General features: G+C 44.3%; 1 protein-coding gene across 13 annotated transcripts in view; it reads right to left on the reverse strand.

The window, feature by feature from the left end:
- Positions 1–578: 578 nt before the first annotated feature.
- The window catches only part of ablim2 (actin binding LIM protein family member 2), a 107,594-nt gene continuing 85,424 nt past the window's right edge, over positions 579–22,748 (reverse strand). For 9 of the 13 annotated variants that reach the window (XM_031895322.1, XM_031895332.1, XM_031895328.1 and 6 more), the window contains 5 exons: positions 21,317–21,375; positions 14,311–14,365; positions 13,362–13,426; positions 13,129–13,209; positions 579–8,075 (listed from right to left, as the gene is read on the reverse strand). In XM_031895322.1, the coding sequence (XP_031751182.1) occupies positions 7,962–8,075; positions 13,129–13,209; positions 13,362–13,426; positions 14,311–14,365; positions 21,317–21,375 (374 nt within the window). In that variant the 3' untranslated portion in view covers positions 579–7,961. The remainder of the gene's footprint in view (positions 8,076–13,128; positions 13,210–13,361; positions 13,427–14,310; positions 14,366–21,316; positions 21,376–22,748) is intronic. The other 4 variants (XM_031895330.1, XM_031895333.1, XM_031895326.1 and 1 more) reach the window with 1 other exon arrangement.

Genomic DNA, 22,748 nt, shown 5'->3' on the forward strand with positions numbered 1-22,748 from the left:
GAGGAATTTATTTTGGCTCTATAAATACATGCACTGCTTTTATTGCTCTGGGCAAAGTGATTCATGTTTCAAATGACCGTCTTAATGTCTTCCAGCAGACACCTAGATTCTTTGTAATACATTGCCGAAAGCGATTAGTTGTAACTCCTACAGATGTTGGGGCGCTGGAATGCACCAAACAGTGGTTTCCACACTACAGACCTGGCCCTAAAAAGGGGCCTAAAGCAGTGACTGTGATGCCCAGCCTTAAATACTGTTAGGGCAATATTTAGTTAGATACTCCTTGAACTTCAGTTAGGGTTAAACACATTTGTCTTTGTAGATATTCATGGATGAATGGCAGATATATCTGCAACCCTGTTATAAGTTGGGGGGGGGGGGGGGTAGCGGTACCTGTGGAAGGAAATGGAATGGGACTGGGACCAGGTGGGATCACCCAACATCAGTGCCCAACCCAACTAATGCCTGAATGGAAGCAAATCCCACCAAGATTGTTCAAACATCTAATAGAAACCTTCCCAGAAGAAGCTAGATATTATATAATGCCCCTAGCCTTTCAAGCAAGACATACACAAATATTTATATAAACACAACCATTTATTATGTCATTTACAGAACATTAATAGAACTTATAGCAGCATAAAATGATGTGATATAAAGCCACAGAGAGATACAATCAAATCAATGTATAGCAGAGATAAGACACATAGAAAGACATTTGTAAAACGTCTGTAGTTTTTACTGTAGCGGTTGCTGAGAGGCAAAATCCCCGGTGTTACAGTTGACAGCGTATCGGTGAATGTTTGTGCCATACTTTTTAATGGAAGCTTCCGGAATAACCGAGTGCAACACCATACAATAATGCCCATTTTCCCCCAAGTTTGCTCCTCGATGTTGAAAGGCTTTCCTTTTATAGCTCAGGGGCCTGGGGCTTTTGTTCAACCTGCAGCCAGGGCTATATTTATATATAGGCACCCCTAGACCTGTGCCTGGGTTGCCCGCTTTAGGGGGGTACCTATATATAAAAAATAAAATACAAAATTGTCCCCCCCCCTCCCCAACAGATATTTGCTTAATAAAGCGCCCAGAGGCAACTGTACTACACAATGTCAGAGGTGGGTGGGGACTGTTGGTTGTCTGGTGCCTATAGCGGCAATGGATTTTAATAGCCCCACCCCAATACAGCACAGCCCTGTCCCTGATGTCATTAGTCCTGCCCTTGATGTCACTAGCCCCACCCCTGGCATCATCAACATTTGTCCAGTTTTAGTTATGAGGAAAAGTGGCAACCCTACACCCCACCTTTCTCTGATGTCATGGATGGGGGTGGGGCAAGTACAAGCATATAACCAGCATAAACAGTATATAAACTAGGACAGCACGGAGAGGTTGGGAGGAAGATGGGTTGGCAGTTAATACGGCCCTCCACCTGTCTGTGACCCATCTCTAAAGGCCAATTTCTCCACCCACACATGCCTGCAACCTTGTTGTTGGCCTGCAACTATCATACTCTCTGAAAGCCCTTGGCAGCTAAGGCCAACAACTAATAACGGGCTACAGGTTGGGCTACACTGAAATAAAGCATTACAGCTGCCATCTTGCTCTGCTGCTGCCATCTTGCCCAAAAACAGCTCTGCATTCTCTATGAGTCCTATGTACCCAAGGTGAAAGTGATGTAACAGTCAGGTATCTGAGACATGCCCTCATTCCAAGCAGGCCTGAAATTCATGCATATTTTAATATACAGATTTATCACATTTGGTAAAATAATGGCTTTAAATGAGTTTTTATTGATAAACATTTGAATGTTGTGACATTGTGATAGCAACTGAGGACAGCTGAGCCCGGGCAGCAATTTCCACTGCAAATAAATAGATCCATTTTGGTTTATTTATATATTTTTTATCTCTTAGCTTCTAAATATAAAAAAATGATTATTCTGCATTCTGCCACTAGGTGGAGCATGTTTGGAACACCGGAGTATACATCTTTGGAACATGGCATTGTTGCAAAGCTTCCAAATACTATTAAAACTGCCTTTCTTACCATTTCATTCTATAGAAATGCCAGCACCTTGTAGCAGACAGCTTCTATAGACATCTCAGTGTCAGACTATGGCTGAAGGCTTGTGCTTCAGCAAAAATACTGCATTGTATTCAGAATATGAGTTTTCCAACCTATATGGCCGTGACTCTTCCCTTGCATCATGGCACAAGTGCCCCTGGGTATGTGGGGGTTAACGGGAGTTGCCTTTGTGACTGACAAATTCATATTCAGACGCCAGTGTCCTTATAAGGAGCTACTGAGTCTGAACTTTCCCACTAAAACATACTGTATACAGTACCAATTTGTATATAGAAAGCAGAATAAAGGCAAGGGGGGCGAGTAGCGGCAAGTTGTCTCCTACTAAAGAACTGGGATATGTTAGTGGTTTGTCCTGCAATGCTGTTCCTTTGGACATTTCTCTGCCCTTTACTAAACTTTGTAATTTCTCAGAAAACACATTAACAAGATCCAGATGTGTGTGTGTCGTGACTCGGGCCCCCGGCCAACCCTGCAACCCCCAGGTTATCTCTCTAATACGCCTGTTCCATTTATCCAATGTGCTGATTGTGCTTATGAGTCTGTGTAGCACTGCTTAGTATTAGCACAGAGTGTCACAGAGCCAGCTGCTGTGAACTATAATTCCCAGCATCCTCTGCTAGATGCTGGCTGCAAAGTTATTCCATGTCTAGTATCCAATAGCAACCAATCAGCATTCGTTATTCAGATAATGCAGCACAAGGACAATTTTAGGAGAACCCATTTGTCCTGGCCCCTAGCATAACAGGGGGGTGGGAGTAAGGACATATATAAAAGTGCATAGAAATTGTGTAGTCTTTGTTTGTCACAGATACCCTATTAGAAGCGCCGGCATTCCCATAGCACCAATCATACGTGTAGGGTGGAGGGCAGAAGGTGCAATGTACGGCATTCTTTTGAACCCATCCTAACAGGCTGCCTGCTCTGGATCCCTTTCTCCCTGCACTTAGAAACCAATAGTGAATAATGAATCAGGCTTTAAAATCGACCAATCGCCATGCAGGTTTCAGATGCCAGCAGTATGCCCACTGAATGAAGGCGACTGATCCGGATCGGCACACAATTCTGCAGAAAATGATGCTAAATTCTGCTATTCCCAAACAGCCTCCCTCCTGCTCTGGTTCATCTCCAATTCCCGGGGCCCCCGCTGGGAGTGGCAGTTGCACATTGGGGGCAGATTGCACGTCCCTGCCTTCTAGTTCAACTCTGAGTGCTCCCTATATGACATCAGGCGCTCACAGTTACTCCCTACTTCATATTCTCTTTGGGGGTTTGGGAATAGTGCACATAAAGCAACAGATGCGGAACGGCCAGGCCATACATTTGCCTTGTGATAATCCTGCCCAGCTGGCCGTACCACTTCTCTCTATAGGGGAGGCTTGCCATAATCATTGGAGCAGCCCACGTGCATTCCTCGTGTCCATATTGCCTCATATCTTACACAATCAAGGAAATCAATGGCTGTTGTCACTATCAGCCGCTCTCTTAGCTGAGGATTCTGGGAGCTGCAGGCCACAGCAGCATGAATGGATTATGGTGGGGCTGCTTGGGCAAATGCCTTCAATGAAACTAAAATTCTGAGAAAAAAAAGCACTGCATTATGGGTAAAAAAAAAAAAACATGGCTGCTTGCAATCGTTTTAGCACTTTGCACATTGCAAATGAGCCTTTATATGCGTCTATGGAACTGTAACTGCCAATGCAGCACAAAATAACACTACCGGGCCTTAATGCAGGTAAAAATAATTATGTGATAATAACCCTTTAAATGCAGCGGATAAGTAACAGAGAAGTGGCTAAAATAACTCTTATATCATCTATATCATTTAGTGTTATATATATATTATAGTACAGTAGCATATGAAAGTTAGCTTTAAATATGGGATTTCGAATTGGCTGCAGTTAAATTAACAACATTGCTATAAAAATAACTGAATATAATATACATGGGATACAAACAGCATTAGGATATAATGTACAATATAAATTATAAGCTTATAATAGAGAATATGGACCAAGATACCTATAGGACCTATAAACCGTACCCATATAATTGCCCTCCTACTGATATGTCCAAGGTTACTGTACGGTCTGTATTATAATTAAATGTGGCCAGTATATATATTTCTATAAACCCTCTCCCCCTGTGCTGGGAAATCATCAAATAGGCCTAAAACATAATCTACTATTAAAACACAGTGGGGGTCATTGATCAAAACTAAGCAGACTTGCACCCTGGCAGTAACCCTTAGCAACCAGTCAGTGATTAGCTTTTTCAGACAGCTGTAGGACAATGAAGAGAAAATGTATTTGGTTGCCATGGGTTACTGCCCAGGTGCAAATCTGCCCAGTGTTGATAAATGAGTTGAATTTTTCCATAAACATTTTCTTACCTTGGCTGATCTTTCTTTTCCCAACTACTGTATCTTCTGCCTTACTGCCCCCTCCCCCTACCCCAGGCCCCACTTACTGCACTGCTCTTCTGCCTTACTGCCCCCAGGCCCCACTCACTGCACTGCTGTATCTTCTGCCTTACTGCCCCCTGCCCCACTCACTGCACTGCTGTATCTTCTGCCTTACTGCCCCTACCCTAGGCCCCACTCACTCCACCGCTGTATCTTCTGCCTTACTGCCCCTACCCTAGGCCCCACTCACTCCACCGCTGTATCTTCTGCCTTACTGCCCCTACCCTAGGCCCCACTCACTCCACCGCTGTATCTTCTGTCTTACTGCCCCTACCCTAAGCCCCACTCACTCCACCGCTGTATCTTCTGCTTTACTGCCCCTACCCTAGGCCCCACTCACTCCACTGCTGTATCTTACTGCCCCCTGCCACTACCCCAGGCCCCACTCACTGCACCGGTGTATCTTCTGCCTTACTGCCCCCTGCCCCATTTAGTGCACTGCTGTATCTTCTGCCTTACTGCCCCTACCCCAGGCCCCACTCACTGCACAGCTGTAGCTTCTGCCTTACTGCCCCTACCCCAGGCCCCACTCACTGCACAGCTGTAGCTTCTGCCTTACTGCCCCTACCCCAGGCCCCACTCACTGCACAGCTGTATCTTCTGCCTTACTGCCCCTACCTCAGGCCCCACTCACTGCACCAGTGTATCTTCTGCCTTACTGCCCCCAGCCCCACTCAGTGCACTGCTGTATCTTCTGCCTTACTGCCCCTACCCCAGGCCCCACTCACTGCACTGCTGTATCTTAGCCCCCACACAACATCTCAACATCTCCTGTAAGTTTCCATGCACTGCAGCATTTCCTTAAGGTTCCTTCCCACTACACTACTACACTGAAATGACAAGGAATCAATGGCACTTCAACACCATTAATTTGGTGGCACTTATATCTACCACATCCTGGATCAGGGACTGGGCCGGCCCAGACCAGATCCCCGCTGCACTCCCCCGAGCCACTGATCTCCCACCCAAGATGCGTCCGAAGGTAACTATATTGTGAGTATGGGGAGGTGGTTGGACAGGTGGCAGGGGGGCCCTGAGGGGATGTGGGCCCTACACCCCCAGTCTGACCGTGTCCTGCACAGGTAAGATAAGTACCCGTGTTTGCCCCACATGTAATGGCTACGCACCACCTTTACATCCATTCTATATTACTCTCATACCCCTCACTGCCACATAAGGCTTTAAATCCACCTATAAAATAGAAGGAAAGAGGAGTAAGCAAATAAAAGCCTGCTCCCTTATGTGATATAGGAAAGTGCACGTTGCTATATGTTAGAAAGGATGCATCAGGGCAAGGATTCTACCTATAACCCAAATAATAAGTGCAATTTCCTCCCAAGGCACACTGCAGGATAAATGACCCTATATCTAGGCTGATCCACTGTTACTCCATTGCTGCCTGGAGAGGCCTTTAACTTAGCTACGAGAGTGAGATCAGAAAGCTAAAAAAAAGTAAACAAAATCCACTGAATATAAAGAATATGCAGAAATATATGAACTTGTGCAATTTATTTCATTTGGTAGAGTTCCCCTTTTAATTCTGAGTTTAAGTCTTTATTCATAAAGACAAAGTAATAGTTTTGCCTTAGATTTGATAAATGTGTCCTCAATAGGGGGCAGCGTGTACCTTGGCTTTCCCCTTGGGGGATGTTATCTCATCCCTCCTGGCTTGCATCAGTCTCTGGAGTAATTACACGTACTCGCTAATGACCCTAAATATGCTCTGAGCTGGCACAAAATAGTAATGAGTAACAGTCGTGGGTCTGAGGCTGAGGAACGGAGCAGTTTGGGGACCCGGGAGAGGCGTAAGATTAAAAGCAGATTACGGGACTCCACTGATTAAATGACGTTCCATGACGCAATTTAATATACAGGGCAGGACGGCAACTAATTACCCAGTGATGGTGCCAAATAGTGATAAATCAACACTATAATGGCCAATTTTGGGCATTCTGCCTGCTTTGAATGTCAAAAAAAAAAAGGTAATGGCAATGACATGGCAACAGAGACCCACAAAATCGCCACAAAGGTCCAGGGGCCATAATGTTGCCTTTTCAGCTTTATGAAAAAATGTCTTCACTGCATTGAGGGGCACAAGTACCTGCTGTGAACACATTAATGCAAGGCTGGGGGCAAATCATTTAGTATAAACACAAGACTGGGCACTAAGTGGCAATCAGGGCAGGGCAAAATACTGCAAAATACTGATATCTATTGTATAATAATGGGGCAAACGTGCCGTAACACTGTTTTTAAGCTGAATAAACGTATAAAGCATTAGGATACTCTCTGCAGCAGGGTAGTTATATTTGCAATAGCGCCCCCTGAAGGCAAGTCATCCTCCTGCTAGACTACTACAAATATTTCATCTTCACATGGGCTACATTTAATTAAAAGAGATCAAATGGCAATGGTACCAGCTTAGCGCTAGGATCCGAGTTTCCAAAACTTACTAAACTGCCATTCCCAGCATCCTCTACTAGGCTTAGAAAAAGCAGAGAGTTGTAGTTCTGGAGCATACTTCTAGTTAGGAGTTGCAGACCCCATGGCCTTAAGTGCTTGTGCATGCTTGTACTGGACAAAGTGATCCAGATCGAGGGATCTGCAGCCCTTGGTATTCCCAGCATGCTCTGCTTTAGTTCTAACATGGTGGGCTAACATTATGTAAAGTGCTGCTGTCATGGCTATCCTTAGTGGTGCACAAGTACAACTCCCAGAACCTCTGAAAGCCACTGTTACCTGTGGGTGCTGAAAGTTATACTTCAAGATAAACTAGGGCCAAGACTGATATAAAGTGTAACTGTTGCCATCTTGCCCTTCTGTACTGTCTACCACCACCCCCACCACCATCACAAATGTGCCCACTACACTACACAAAGCCCACAGATAGAATCAGAAGGAACATTACCATTGGTGCTTTTTGGGGCCCAGGACAACCCATATTTGGACCCCTAGCTCTTGTATTATGTTTTAGCTTCCACACCCAAAAGGAACCACACAATCCTGATCCTGTAAGTAACCTGCATGCTGTTTCCTGGCTTTTATCAAATAAACTCAGCCACTCACATCGGATCAATATTGTGTACTGCCCCTTTAACAGTAGGGGAAGAGATAGCAATAAATATATATGTATAAATATATATGTATGTATGTGAGCTTGCCTTGTAGCAGATATACACCTCTCCATAGCATTGTGTCTCTGGGCTGATCCATTACTGTAAATAAAGCAACATACAGTGGGGTTATGGCTTGGGCCAGAAGGAACTGAAAGAAACCAGCTGGCCATGCAGATGTGGAAAGTCTCCTCTTCACTTCTGGAATAACAAGAAGGATAATGAGCAGACAGTTGGCATGGGGAGTAGGAGTTCTGATGGGGGGGGGGGGGGGGAGTCAATGCACTCCCTGGAAAAAGGGGCTAGAAAAGCAGTGCTTTCTTCTTGAGGTCATTCCTTTTCCAAAGCGCCAGGCGGTCAAACTCCTCGATAGTCGTCCCAAAGATGCGCTTGAATTCCTCCGCTGATAGGTGCCTCTATAGGGACATGGGGGGGAAATACATGTTAGCAAGGGCACCAGTATAAAGTATAATCATATATCCACCCTATGGCCAAATGGGCCTATATGCTCTATATTTCATGTAAGAACTATTATTAGCTAGAATTGGGGTTTGGGGGGGAAAGTCTGAGGCAAACAGCAGGATTGATGTAAAGGTCCTCAGGAGTAATAAATGCCATTTCATCATGATTTGGGCAAGGCCCTGGGTTCCACTTAAAGCAGAACATAGGGCTGTACCAATGGCACAACAATGTCACTCTGGCCGAGTCCATGCTTCCTACTGTGTGACAAGGGTTTGGAGAAGGCTCTTTCCCTGAACCCCTGTGGGATGAATTGGAATGCCAATGGCTGATCGCCAACATGAGTGCCTAACCTATCTAATGTGGACAGGGTGGGGTCTTCTATTGTTCTGAATTGTGTCCAAGCACACCTATTGTCCCTGAAGCTCAGAGGTGAGCCTAGACTTGGAGGGGCACACAATGCAAGCATTACCCACCCCTCCCATTCTGTACCCATCATATCCCCCCTCTCTCCCCACCCCTTATGTCCCAACTGCCTTCCTGCCCCTTTCTCAAGTCCCCCGTTCCCACCCACTGGTCCAAAGGTAGGAGAGCAATAAGGAGGGTTGTTCGCTAAAGCTAAAGCGGAATTAGACCCCATGATCCAGGCCCCGCCCCCAGGCTCCTGCTGAAGCTACCACTCCCTTCAAGCTGGCACTTATTCCAGGGTTCAGCGCAACCGTGCCTGATTTGCTTTTAGCACGATAGGATGCTTTTTACGGCATCTGCATCAGGTGGTACTGACCCTCACAGCTCCAATAACACTGGGATTATTGTAGGAAGCACTGCATTCTGGGTAAAAAAATATGGTACAATGGATCCAAAATCGCACTTTGCACACTGCAAAATGTAGATTAGAATTTGTTAGGGAGGCACTGCATAGTATTAGTTCTGCCTTTAATAGCAAATAAAAGGGCTTCTGCAGAAATCTCAGCCCCCATTTACTACTATGTGGAAATCTACAACAGCGCCTTAACCTGCAGCATCCAACCAGATTCTTGCTTTCATCAGCTGACCTATGTTTGACCAATGAAGGTGACTCTTTGACTGCCTGCTCTGAGTTACTGCACTCGTGCATGCCTGTGCCTCAGGGAGTACATGAAGGCTTTCCTAAAATATTTTGGGGGGAAACTGCTGTAAATGTTTAAAAATAACATGGTTGAAGTTATATTTCAATTTCCAATGTATCTTCCCTGTGACTTTCCCATTGAGACTGTTTGTGTGTATACTGTATACTGTATATTTATACATATATATATATACACAAACACCATATAATCTCTAAACAAAGTGACATGGCTGTAATACTATACTTCACAATCATTCTGAGAAACTGTAACACTTCACCCAAATATTCTCATTTATTGCCTTGGCTAAGTGTCTATAAAAAATCTATAAAAATACTTGTACTTCCACCAAAAGTAAAAACAGAACAAGTTTTGCAAATAAATGTCGATGTAGGGCAGACATTCTCACTGGGGGCTCCGTTTACTAACACTGTTATTTACTCATACTTGGTAACTCAGTTTTCAGATTAGCAAAGTTTTCATTGGCCACAGAAGATTTTGACCAAGGGCAATACCCATGGCAGCCAATAAAATTACTGCATTCATTATTACTACAGCTGGCTTAAAAAATGTAAATCACTGATTGGTTGCTATGGGTTACTGCCCATGGGCAAATTTGCCCAGTGTTGATAAATGAGCCCCAATTTAGCCAAATAGCCAAGGCAAGCAGTATGGTAGCTGCCTACATATCCTGTGTATACAATTAGCTATGCTCCCCAGCCTACTGATTCTTAAGTGCAAAAGAAGTGCAGCACAATCCTTACTCATGCTTAGAGAATCCCTGCCCTGCTTTCAAGTCAGAACTATGAGAGCTGGAAAAATAATCTAGTGCATGTGAAGAGAACATAAATCAGAATATGTCAACACTTAATTTTGGTTAAGATAAAGACTATAAAAGTGAAGTCAAACACAACAAAATAAATATTTACAAGAGTTTTGAAAATACAACTGAATTCTTGGCTACAGGACAGAGGCTAAAACTAGTTCTGTGTTTGAAAGTTCTGCAGTGCCACCTAGTGCCCAAAGTTAAATATGCCTTATTTTATACATAAATATATATATATACCCTGTTTCCCCGAAAATAAGACACTGTCTTATATTTTTTTAAGCTCCAAAATATGCACTAGGTCTTATTTTCAGGGGATGACTTATTTTTCCGTGAAGAAGAATACAGTACAGATTTATCGCCCAGCCCTAGGTGGGTGTCTTATTTTCGGGGGGTGCCTTATTTTCCGAGGGGGGTGAAAAATCAGGGGGGTGCCTTACTTTCGGAGGATGTCCTATTTTCTGGGAAACGGTATATATATATATATATATATGTTTCCACGTTTTCCACGTGTTCAACATAGGTGCAATAAGTAGGTCATGTGATGGATATGCATTCTGCCTACTGGTTTTGTCATGACATATGTTGTTTGTTGCTCTCAACAGGGCATACCAGCAAATATGACTATTACAGTTCAGTGCTACACAAGCATTCAGATATCTAACCTCAGTTTATAGAATTGTAGCACGTGACTATTACAGTTCAGCACAACACAAGCATTCAGATAAAGTTATCTAACCACAGCTTACAGACATTTGACTATTATAGTTTAGCACCACATAAACATTAAGATAAATATCTAACGCAGCTTACAGACTTGAAACGTGACTATTACAGTTCAGCGCTACACAGTCTTCCAGATATGTAAATCTATGGTGTATGTAATTGCAGATTACAGACCTGAAACATGTAACAGATGAGGGCTACACAAGCTTCCACATAAATGTACCCTTTTTCTAAGCATACTTATTATGCCTAATAAGAGATCTGTGGCTGATGAAAGAACATAGAGCATACACAGGGAAGCAGCCAAGATCTCCAAAGCAAACGGAACTTGTCCCAAACAAGCTGCACTTTATCAATTTGGCTTAGAAATAAATGCGAATTTAATCCATGCAGTCCAGATGTTTTTGTTTCAGTTATCTATGGTCGCAACTGGATTTTTAAAATTTTGGATTGATTACTATCCCTGCAAAATGAAGGCCACTTGCCTAGAAACCAGCCGCACATCTATCTGCCCAACTGCAATGCTTAGGAAATCAGTCTGATGAAAGCTTTCACTGGTACAAGAGCAGGCTGGCCAGGTCATGTTCTGAAATTATGAATCCTGGCTAAGTGGTGAGACTGAAGTGACCCAATTCACTGCTCTGCCCACAAACAGAGCCAAATCTGAATATTATTTTCCTGCAACTTGACCACGAAATGGCTTTTCCTGCCATTAAAGCGATACTGACACCTATTAAACCCGTTTTTTTTTTTTTACGCCCGCTATACTGTTTATGTTATGAGCTTCTAAAATGTTATTTAAAAAATTTCCAGTTTGCTCACATTACTATTAGGAGCAGATGAACTACTGCTCCACAAGGCAGCCATGTTTGCTTTCTTCTGCACTGCCATGTAAACGCCTCCATCAAAAAAAATAAATAAATAAATAAATAAAGGGGAAAAAAATCAACCAATCACATTGCCTGCTTTAGGGGGCTCTCCTTCTACCTTCTGTTACACACACATAGAAATAAACTTCCCTCTTGCTGTCCGTTGTCTGCTTCAAAAGGTCTCCCCCTCCGCATTACACGCACAGAGAATTAGCAGATACCATCAGAGTGAGTCTGAAGTAACCGTTCTCCAAGCTTGTATTGTGTTTGGAATCGGACCTCAACTCTAAAAGATTGACGGTGTCTGCTAATTCTCTGTGTGTGTAATGCGGAGGGGGAGAGCATTTTGAAGCAGGCTAGGGACTGCAAGAATGTGCGTGAAAGTGGAAAGAGAACCATAAAAAGTATTAGCTGCAAAACAAACTCACAAACAGTGAGGGAACACATCCACGGGTAAATGCTGCAGGCTCACAGGCATTGGGAAGGGAGGTCACATGGTCATGTTTAGTTACTCTGCTTAAAGTAACGTTAGGATCCTCCCAGTTTTTTGACGTCAGCTACTCCACTTCTGACAGACAGCTTCAGAAGCTACAGTCGGCTTGCCAGACAGTCGGGTCCAGCTATCTTTATTAGGATTTACTTAGAAAAACAGAACTTTCATGAAAAAATGGTCAGCATGACCTATAGGTATGTTTGGATGTAGAATCATATTTTGAAAAGTACTTTTTTGCTGTCAGTATCACTTTAAAGGCACTGGGAAGAAAAGGGGTACTCGGATGCTAAAACAGCACATATCTCCCAAGGTCAGGCCTAGGTTTTAGGCTTATTCTTCTCACCAAGCGCACTGTTGGGATATTAGTTATTATATTGCTGGGTGACATTAGAGATATAAAGTCTCATTTACAAGCGCTGGGGGTGCAAATGCAAGAGCACTAATGGGCACCACAGTGCAACAGTACGTCCTTTAGTGCTCATTTAACAGAACTTGTGCCCCCCTCCCACATGGAGCCCAACAGCACCTCCTTCAACTCCCTACCTTCCGCTAGTCCCTTTTGAATCTAGATTTTTTGCACTTTGCACACTGTGTGAGGCATTGTAAATAATCCCTATTATATACCAGCCACTTTTTTGCATACCTTATGATTGGTCATTATATATATTGATGACATAAATGACACCCAGGAAGCAGTATTTACTACTTGCTTGTAGTAAGACGTCATTGTAAGATAATGGGAGGTAATTGGAAAGCAGTGTTAACGTGGGTTTGGTACATAAGCCAATGGGGATGCAGCCCTGGTGTCTGTTTTAATATTATCCATATAAAGCCCTTGACAGACACCCACCCTTAAATGTCATATATACACAACAGGGCAGCTCCCACCCACATGTGTAAGAACATCATGCTCGCATACTGTCTGCTCCAATAAACATATTACATCCTAAATACCTTTTCCCTCAAGACATGGACACATTGTACATTTACCTCTAGTCTGGTTCTGTCCACGTCCTTCGGCAGCTTCACCCTTACTTGGTTGGTAACGACGAGCATTTCATAGGGATAGACCTGTTAGCAAACAAGAACACAGGAGAGATATGTTTGGGGTATATATATCAGTGACACAAAATACACAGTTGAAATGTACATACTTGAGTCCGTATTTGTCATATACAACATTGCACATGGAAATATTAAGAGAAAGGCAGAGACAGTATAACCTTGTAGGGTGGGGAGGAGTTGGGTTCCGTGGTGGGTGCACAGCTGGCGTCTCTTACCTTGTACTCTGTGGAACAGAACGGGCAAAGTTGACATTATTATTTGCTAATATTGTACTGAATGTGGCACCATTTATTACATGAAACCTCTCTTATCATTCTACAGGCATGGGATCTGTTATCCAGAAACATGTTATCCAGAAAGCTCAGAATTAGGGGAAGCCCAACTCCCATAGAATCCATTTTAATTAACTTAAATCAAAACATTTAAAATGATTTCCTTTTTCTCTGTAATAATAAAACAGTACCTTGAATTTGATCCCAACTAAGATATAATTACCCCTTATTAGGAGCAAAACAATCTTATTGGGTTTATTTAATGTTATATATAAGTAGACTTAAGGTATGGAGATCCAAATTACAGGAAAACGCTTTATCTGGAAAACCCAAGGGACAAGCATCTGGATAACAGGTCTCATACCTGTACCTTGATCCCATCTAACATATACATGAACATTTTTGGGGGCAAAACAATCCTATTGTGGGGGCAAAACAATCCTATTGGGTTTATTTACTGTTTAAACAATATTTAGTAGCCTTACGGTATGGAGATCCAAATGACAGAAAGATCCCTTATCCTAAAAACCTCAGGTCCCGAGCATTCTGGATAATAGGTCCCATACCTGTATAATGCATTCCAGAGCCTCCGTAGATCATATCTCAGAGACCTCCCCAACTGCCTGGATATTATGTTCTCTATATTTGATTTCTAGATTTACACTAGGGCCACTGAATCTCTAAGTTCCCTCTGTAGAGTCATTAATAAAAGCCCAGGAAGCCTGAGGGAGATATGGGGATCAACATGCTGGGGATCCCTCAATGATGCCAGGAAAGGGCAATAATAGGTTTAGAATGGGACCAGTAATATAAACATTGCATTTTGTAACTGTACCTCTCATGCCCCAGCTGGAGTCGTCATCGAGATGAAATTCCCCAAAATTAGCAGCCTGTAAAATAGTAAAAAGAAGGTGCATTAATAAAAGGATTTTACTAAACACTCATCACAATAAAACCCAAGTGTTTGGCTTTGTAATCACTTTACTCTACAGCAGGGCTGTCCAACTGGAGGCTTGTGGGCCTGTATGACATCACTGTATGACATCATCATTGTAACTGAATCTGGCCCTCAAACATACTATCCCCCATATGTAATAAAAGGCATAAAAGTTTGCCCAGGAGCAGGAACCAATAGCAACCAACAAGATGTTTGCTTTTAAACAAGTGACCAGTAAATTCTACCTGCTGATTGGTTGCTATGGGCTACTGCTCCTGGGCAAACTTAGTGCCTTATGTTACATAGCCCCATATATGAGATAAAATTGGGCCACTACATGTAATAAGTTGGAGAGTGCTTATTTATAGGGAAATTTACAAGGACCCCGGACAGAAGTAAAAGACCAATAAGGGTGGGAAGGGGATGCCTATTTGCCTCCTCCTGAATGCAGCTCTGTAATTATCATGAGGGGCAAATCATATGGGGCAAATGTCTGTGCTTCAATTTGGAATGCATTTACTATGTTTAGGGCAGGGCGTAAAGTGTACAGACATCCCCAGCAAAATGGATTTCTGTTTATCTGCGCACTGGTAATCTAATTATCAAGGAACAAACATGGATGCGCTTTAGATTCCTGTTTGCCATGTTTAGATCAAGAAATTATAAAACAAATATTTTTGTGATCAAAAGGCAAAATGCATGTTCCGTGCAGTCATATTCATTGAACCCACATTTAACAAGAGGGTATATTGCCCTTTAAACCATAATAGAAAATAGATATTTCTATAAGTAACAATCCTGTGCATCAGCGAGTAAAGAGAAGTAACAATCAGTGATATATATTTATATATAAAATAACTCAAGGGAGCTAGATTAGCATATAAAGTCTTAGGGGGGATGTAGCAGATTGCAGCAATTTATGAACGTATAAATACCTCCTATACCATCTGCTGAATTATTTGTCAACTGAGAGAATAAAAGAGAACAATTAACATCCCATAATAGGACAAACAGTTCTGAATACAGAAAAAAAGAGAAATCTAACATAGTGTTTGTGCATTTGATCAGTATATGTGAAACTCCAGGCAATTCATGCAAGGCTGTACCTTACTGAAGCCCTGGCAGGGGCCTATATTAATGTGTTAGTATAGGTATCGGACCCCTTATTCGGAAACCCATTATCCGGATTACGGAAAGGCCATCTCCCATAGACTCCATTTTAATCAAATCATTCAGATTTTTAAAAATGATTTCCTTTTTCTCTGTAATAATAACCGTGCCCTGTACTTGATCCCAACTAAGATATAATTACCCCTTATTGGGGCAGAACAGCCCTATTGGGTTTATTTCATGGTTAAATGATTCCCTTTTCTCTGTAATAATAAAACAGTACCTGTACTTGATCCCAACTAAGATATAATTACCCCTTATTGGGGGCAGAACAGCCATATTTTTCGCCCTATAAGACGCACCCAATTTTAAAGGAGGAAAATCTAGAAAAAAAAGATTCTGAAGCAAATACTGTAGTAAAATATTTTATATCAACTGTATAAAGTTAATTGTCTCTGGGCTCGCACATAATGAGGCTTCCCCCAGGGCCCCCCCCAAGCATCCTTCAGCTTCCCCCAGGGCCCCCCCAAGTATCCTTCAGCTTCCCCCAAGCCCCCCCAAGTATCCTTCAGCTTCCCCCAGGCCCCCCCCCAAGTATGCTTCAGCTTCCCCCAGGCCCCCCCCCAAGTATCCTTCAGCTTCCCCCAGGGCCCCCCAAGTATCCTTCAGCTTCCCCCAGGGCCCCCCCAAGTATCCTTCAGCTTCCCCCAGGCCCCCCCCCCAAGTATCCTTCAGCTTCCCCCAGGGCCCCCCCCAAGTATCCTTCAGCTTCCCCCAGGGCCCCCCAAGTATCCTTCAGCTTCCCCCAGGGCCCCCCCAAGTATCCTTCAGCTTCCCCCAGGCCCCCCCCCCCAAGTATCCTTCAGCTTCCCCCAGGCCCCCCCCCCAAGTATCCTTCAGCTTCCCCCAGGGCCCCCCAAGTATCCTTCAGCTTCCCCCAGGCCCCCCCCCAAGTATCCTTCAGCTTCCCCCAGGGCCCCACTAAGTATCCTTCAGCTTCCCCCAGCCCCCCCCCAAGTATCCTTCAGCTTCCCCCAGGCCCCCCCAAGTATCCTTCAGCTTCCCCCAGGCCCCCCCCCCAAGTATCCTTCAGCTTCCCCCAGGGCCCCACCAAGTATCCTTCAGCTTCCCCCAGCCCCCCCCCAAGTATCCTTCAGCTTCCCCCAGGGCCCCCCCAAATATCCTTCAGCTTCCCCAGGCCCCCCCAAGTATCCTTCAGCTTCCCCCAGGGCCCCCCCAAGTATCCTTCAGCTTCCCCCAGGCCCCCCCCAAGTATCTTTTAGCTTCCCCCAGGACCCCCCCAAGTATCCTTCAGCTTCCCCCAGGCCCCCCCAAGTATCCTTCAGCTTCCCCCAGGGCCCCCCCAAGTATCCTTCAGCTTCCCCCAGGCCCCCCCCCAAGTATCCTTCAGCTTCCTCCTGGGCCCCCCCCCAAGTATCCTTCAGCGTCCCCCAGGGCCCCCCAAAGTATCCTTCAGCTTCCCCCAGGCCCCCCCAAGTATCCTTCAGCTTCCCCCAGGGCCCCCCAAGTATGCTTCAGCTTCCCCCAGGCCCCCCCCAAGTATCCTTCAGCTTCCCCCAGGGCCCCCCCAAGTATCCTTCGGCTTCCCCCAGGCCCCCCCCCCAAGTATCCTTCAGCTTCCCCCAGGGCCCCACCAAGTATCCTTCAGCTTCCCCCAGCCCCCCCCCAAGTATCCTTCAGCTTCCCCCAGGGCCCCCCCCCAAGTATCCTTCAGCTTCCCCCAGGCCCCCCCCAAGTATCCTTCAGCTTCCCCCAGGGCCCCCCAAGTATGCTTCAGCTTCCCCCAGGCCCCCCCCCAAGTATCCTTTAGCTTCCCCCAGGGCCCCCCCAAGTATCCTTCAGCTTCCCCCAGGCCCCCCCAAGTATCCTTCAGCTTCCCCCAGGGCCCCCCCAAGTATCCTTCAGCTTCCCCCAGGCCCCCCCCAAGTATCCTTCAGCTTCCCCCAGGGCCCCCCCAAGTATCCTTCAGCTTCCCCCAGGCCCCCCCAAGTATCCTTCAGCTTCCCCCAGGGCCCCCCCAAGTATCCTTCAGCTTCCCCCAGGCCCCCCCCAAGTATCCTTCAGCTTCCCCCAGGACCCCCCCAAGTATCCTTCAGCTTCCCCCAGGCCCCCCCCAAGTATCCTTCAGCTTCGCCCAGGGCCCCCCCCAAGTATCCTTCAGCTTCCCCCAGGCCCCCCCCAAGTATCCTTCAGCTTCCCCCAGGGCCCCCCAAGTATCCTTCAGCTTCCCCCAGGCCCCCCCCCCAAGTATCCTTTAGCTTCCCCCAGGGCCCCCCCAAGTATCCTTCAGCTTCCCCCAGGCCCCCCCCCAAGTATCCTTCAGCTTCCCCCAGGGCCCCACCAAGTATCCTTCAGCTTCCCCCAGCCCCCCCAAGTATCCTTCAGCTTCCCCCAGGGCCCCCCCAAGTATCCTTCAGCTTCCCCCAGGCCCCCCCCCAAGTATCCTTCAGCTTCCCCCAGGGCCCCCCCAAGTATCCTTCAGCTTCCCCCAGGCCCCCCCCAAGTATCCTTCAGCTTCCCCCAGGACCCCCCCAAGTATCCTTCAGCTTCCCCCAGGCCCCCCCCAAGTATCCTTCAGCTTCCCCCAGGGCCCCCCCAAGTATCCTTCAGCTTCCCCTAGGGCCCCCCCCCAAGTATCCTTCAGCGTCCCCCAGGGCCCCCCCAAGTATCCTTCAGCTTCCCCCAGGGCCCCCCCAAGTATCCTTCAGCTTCCCCCTGGGCCCCCCCCCAAGTATCCTTCAGCGTCCCCCAGGGCCTCCAAGCATCCTCCAGCTCCCCCACGGCACCCACAGCATACTTCAGCTTCCCCCCCAGGCCCCCAAGCACCTTCCATTTCCCCCCAGCAGCCTCCGGCTCCTGTGATGTCTTCCTCTCTGTGCCGCGGCTCCCAGCGGCTTCTGTGCTTTTATAAGGTTGCGCCCTGTGTGTGTGACATCAGTATGCACGGGCGCAACCTTATAAAAGCGAGTATGCAGCAGAGAGCCGCGGCACATAGAGGAAGGAGCATTCGCCGTATAAGACGCACAAACTTTTCCCCCCAAGTTTTGGGGAAGAAAAAGTGCGTCTTATACGATGAAAAATATGGTACCCCTTATTGGGGGCAGAACAGCCCTATTGGGTTTATTTAATATTTAAATTATTCCCTTTTCTCTGTAATAATAAAACAGTACCTGTACTTGATCCCAACTAAGATATAATTACCCCTTATTGGGGGCAGAACAGCCCTATTGGGTTTATTTCATGGTTAAATGATTCCCTTTTCTCTGTAATAATAAAACAGTACCTGTACTTGATCCCAACTAAGATATAATTACCCCTTATTGGGGGCAGAACAGCCCTATTGGGTTTATTTAATATTTAAATTATTCCCTTTTCTCTGTAATAATAAAACAGTACCTGTACTTGATCCCAACTAAGATATAATTACCCCTTATTGGGGCACAACAACCCTATTGGGTTTATTTCATGGTTAAATGATTCCCTTTTCTCTGTAATAATAAAACAGTACCTGTACTTGATCCCAACTAAGATATAATTACCCCTTTTTGGGGCAGAACAGTCCTATTGGGTTTATTTAATGGTTAAATGATTCCCTTTTCTCTGTAATAATAAAACAGTACCTGTACTTGATCCCAACTAAGATATAATTACCCCTTATTGGGGGCAGAACAGCCCTATTGGGTTTATTTAATGGTTAAATGATTCCCTTTTCTCTGTAATAATAAAACAGTACCTGTACTTGATCCCAACTAAGATATAATTACCCCTTTTTGGGGCAGAACAGTCCTATTGGGTTTATTTCATGGTTAAATGATTCCCTTTTCTCTGTAATAATAAAACAGTACCTGTACTTGATCCCAACTAAGATATAATTACCCCTTATTGGGGGCAGAACAGCCCTATTGGGTTTATTTAATGGTTAAATGATTCCCTTTTCTCTGTAATAATAAAACAGTACCTGTACTTGATCCCAACTAAGATATAATTACCCCTTATTGGGGCACAACAACCCTATTGGGTTTATTTCATGGTTAAATGATTCCCTTTTCTCTGTAATAATAAAACAGTACCTGTACTTGATCCCAACTAAGATATAATTACCCCTTATTGGGGGCAGAACAGCCCTATTGGGTTTATTTAATGGTTAAATGATTCCCTTTTCTCTGTAATAATAAAACAGTACCTGTACTTGATCCCAACTAATATCTATATAATTAATCCTTATTGGAGCCAAAACAACCCTATTGGGTTTAATTACTGTTTAAATATTTTTTTTAGCAGACTTAAGTTAGAAGATCGAATTACAGAAAGATCCCTTATCTGGAAAACCCCAGGTCCTGAGCATTGTGGATAACAAGTCCTATACCTGTACCTCAGCCTAAGGCTGGGCAGTTGTGCTCCATTAGAGAGTAACAGCACCTTTGGCATGGTGAGAAATGGTGGCACCTAAAAATAGATGGGAGTTCTGGGATACAGTATATACAGTTTACTGAAATCTCCAAGCTACATTCATATATTTCTTCCTAATTAGTGTATAACTTGGATTCCAAACTTTGTGAGTTTCAACCCCATTTTGGTCAGGTCCATTTGTGTTTACAACAATACCATACCCCCCAACATTTGAGAAATATAAAGAGGGACAAAAAAAAATTTTTGTGACCATACCCCCCCTCTAAATACTACACCTATCTCACAAAATTTGACAGTTTATGTAAAGTTTCTGGGTGGGGGAGGATATGGGATCTTGTTTTATATGTTACCACAGTTTTCTAAAGAAGGTGAAATTGCCCTTTAATATACAAGTCTCATTTCCCCCAAGAGACCTGTTTAGCTTATTAGTTACAATTGTATCTCAGTGCAGGGGTGAGTATTTTGGGCTCTGCCAAAAGCTACTTATCTAATTAAGTTTGAGAAACTTTGTATCTTTTTTAGCATTCAGAGCAGGAGATCAAAGGGAAATGTGGGACATTTACATAAGAATCTGGGAAAGTGGGCTAAACTGTCTAAATTGGGACTGTCCTGTGAAAATTGGGACAGTTGGCAGGTATGAAATACAGGACCTGTTATACAGAATGCTCAGTACCAGCCTGTGGCAATACTACAGAGGAAGCAGACCCAGCGGCCACAGTGGGGCCCAGGGGACAGTGGGGAATGGACTGTGGTGCCTGCATCCTCTATATCTGTATAATAAGGTAAAATCCCCGGTCCCCAGCCGCTCCCCTACTTGCAACCTGGGAATGGGGGACGCAGGAGGGTGGGGGGCAGGGAGTGGGCAGGTGGGGACTTCCAGGTAGGAATCAATTTGTGCCAGGCCCATCTCCAGGTACTTTCTTTCATTAAAGGTACTTGCTTCAAAATGTTTTCCTTGCACCTCTGTATAGTTGTGCCCAGCGCTGCTCAGTCCTTCCTGCCTTCTGGTCCAAATCAGACAATGCTGTGACTAATGACGCAGGGGAGCCCTGGAGCTACCAACGTGGTCAGGAGGTGGCAGTAGCTCCAAGGTTCCCCTGTGTTATTAGTTGCAGCATTGTCTGATTTGGACCCTTATCATCCTGCATTTTTTTAAATTTGAATCATGTGATTAAAATATTCTCTATGGGAGATGGATAACAGGTTTCTGGATAAGGGATCCCGTTCCTGTATTAAATACATATGTGCATAAGACCATTGTGTTACTCTGCTTGCTCTCCTATAGGTTCTAAGAGTATCCAGACTACCAAATAGCAATTCAATGTAAAATGCACTTGATCTGATGAAATATACATTCACTCACTCTGTTGAGGCCGTTCTTCCCATAGCCAGGAAGGGATGCAGACTTAGAATAAGGCAGCCCTGTAGGAGGCAAACAGTCACATTATATGAACAAATAACAACATATTTCAGTGAAATAAACAAACCATTTATTGGCTCAAAATTAAACAAACAATTCAAAAATAAGCAGTAAACATACTATACCAAACAATGGATAGGTGCATCCCAGTGCCTCATGGTACCCACTCTCCTAACGCGTTTCGCACCATTGGGTGCTTCATCAGAGGAGGTGTGGCATGCCCATGTCATTTCCTTTATATACCCCCAACATATCATTCGTACAGTGTACAGGGTTACTATGCAACCCTATAATAAGCTTCTAATATATCAGAAGCTTAGATTATACATATCCAGGGGCCTTCAAGACAGCCCTGCACTCAGCATAAATCATATAAAATAAAAAAAAAGTGAAAAACCACAGAAAAATATACAATAAAGGAAATAATTTAACCATTTCAATAAGTATTGTACCTTTAAGTACAGTTAAAGTGCATATAGATCTCATAATAAATACCTAAAGTACATAATAGTGCAAAAAAAACAGTTACAATAACTATTTAGATAGTAGTATTGCACCTTGGAAATACCTTAACACATTCGGAGTGCATGAAGACAATTATAATGACCACTATATATTAATATTGCACATTAAATCTATTCAAATATCTCCAAGGTGCATATAAATCTCATAATATACATCTAAAGTGCATAACACTGCAAAAAAACAACCAGATAGCAATAAATGGCTATTAAAACTTGCTGGGTTATACACAGTGTGTGTGTGTAAGTGTTAGTAAGAATGGCCAACAGGCATGGGGGTTAATATAATAACATAATAATATTAGAAGGGGCTGAGAAAAGGGAATAGGATTTAAGCACCATCATTCCCTCTATACATTGGGATATGTTACCACTGTAGTGGGATAGACATGGAGACACTTCTGATTTACTAAATTACACTGTTTACATAGCAAATAATTCACTCATAACATTTATAATGTTATTCTTGAACCAACAAATGTATTTGTAGCTGTAATATTGTTGTGTAGGCGCCATATTTCATAAGGAGCCAGCGCTACACATTAGAACTGCTTTCAGCTAACCTATTGTTTCTCCTACTCCCATGTAACTGGAGGAGTCCCAAGCTGGACTTGGATTTCTTACTATTGAGTGCTATTCTGATACCTACTGGGAGCTGCTATCTTGCCCATTGTTCTGCTAAACGACTGCTCCAACTTGCAGCTCAGCAGGAAAGTGTGACTGAAGTTTATCACATTGCTGTGGTACCCTGTGGTACCGTTTTTTAAAAAAATATATATATATTTTTTCCATGACCGTTTAACCATTGAACTAAAAGATGGATCAGGCATAATTATGTACAAGGGGTATAGCTG

This window comes from Xenopus tropicalis, chromosome 1, assembly GCF_000004195.4.
Source record: "Xenopus tropicalis strain Nigerian chromosome 1, UCB_Xtro_10.0, whole genome shotgun sequence".
Classification (NCBI taxonomy): Eukaryota; Metazoa; Chordata; class Amphibia; order Anura; family Pipidae; genus Xenopus; species Xenopus tropicalis.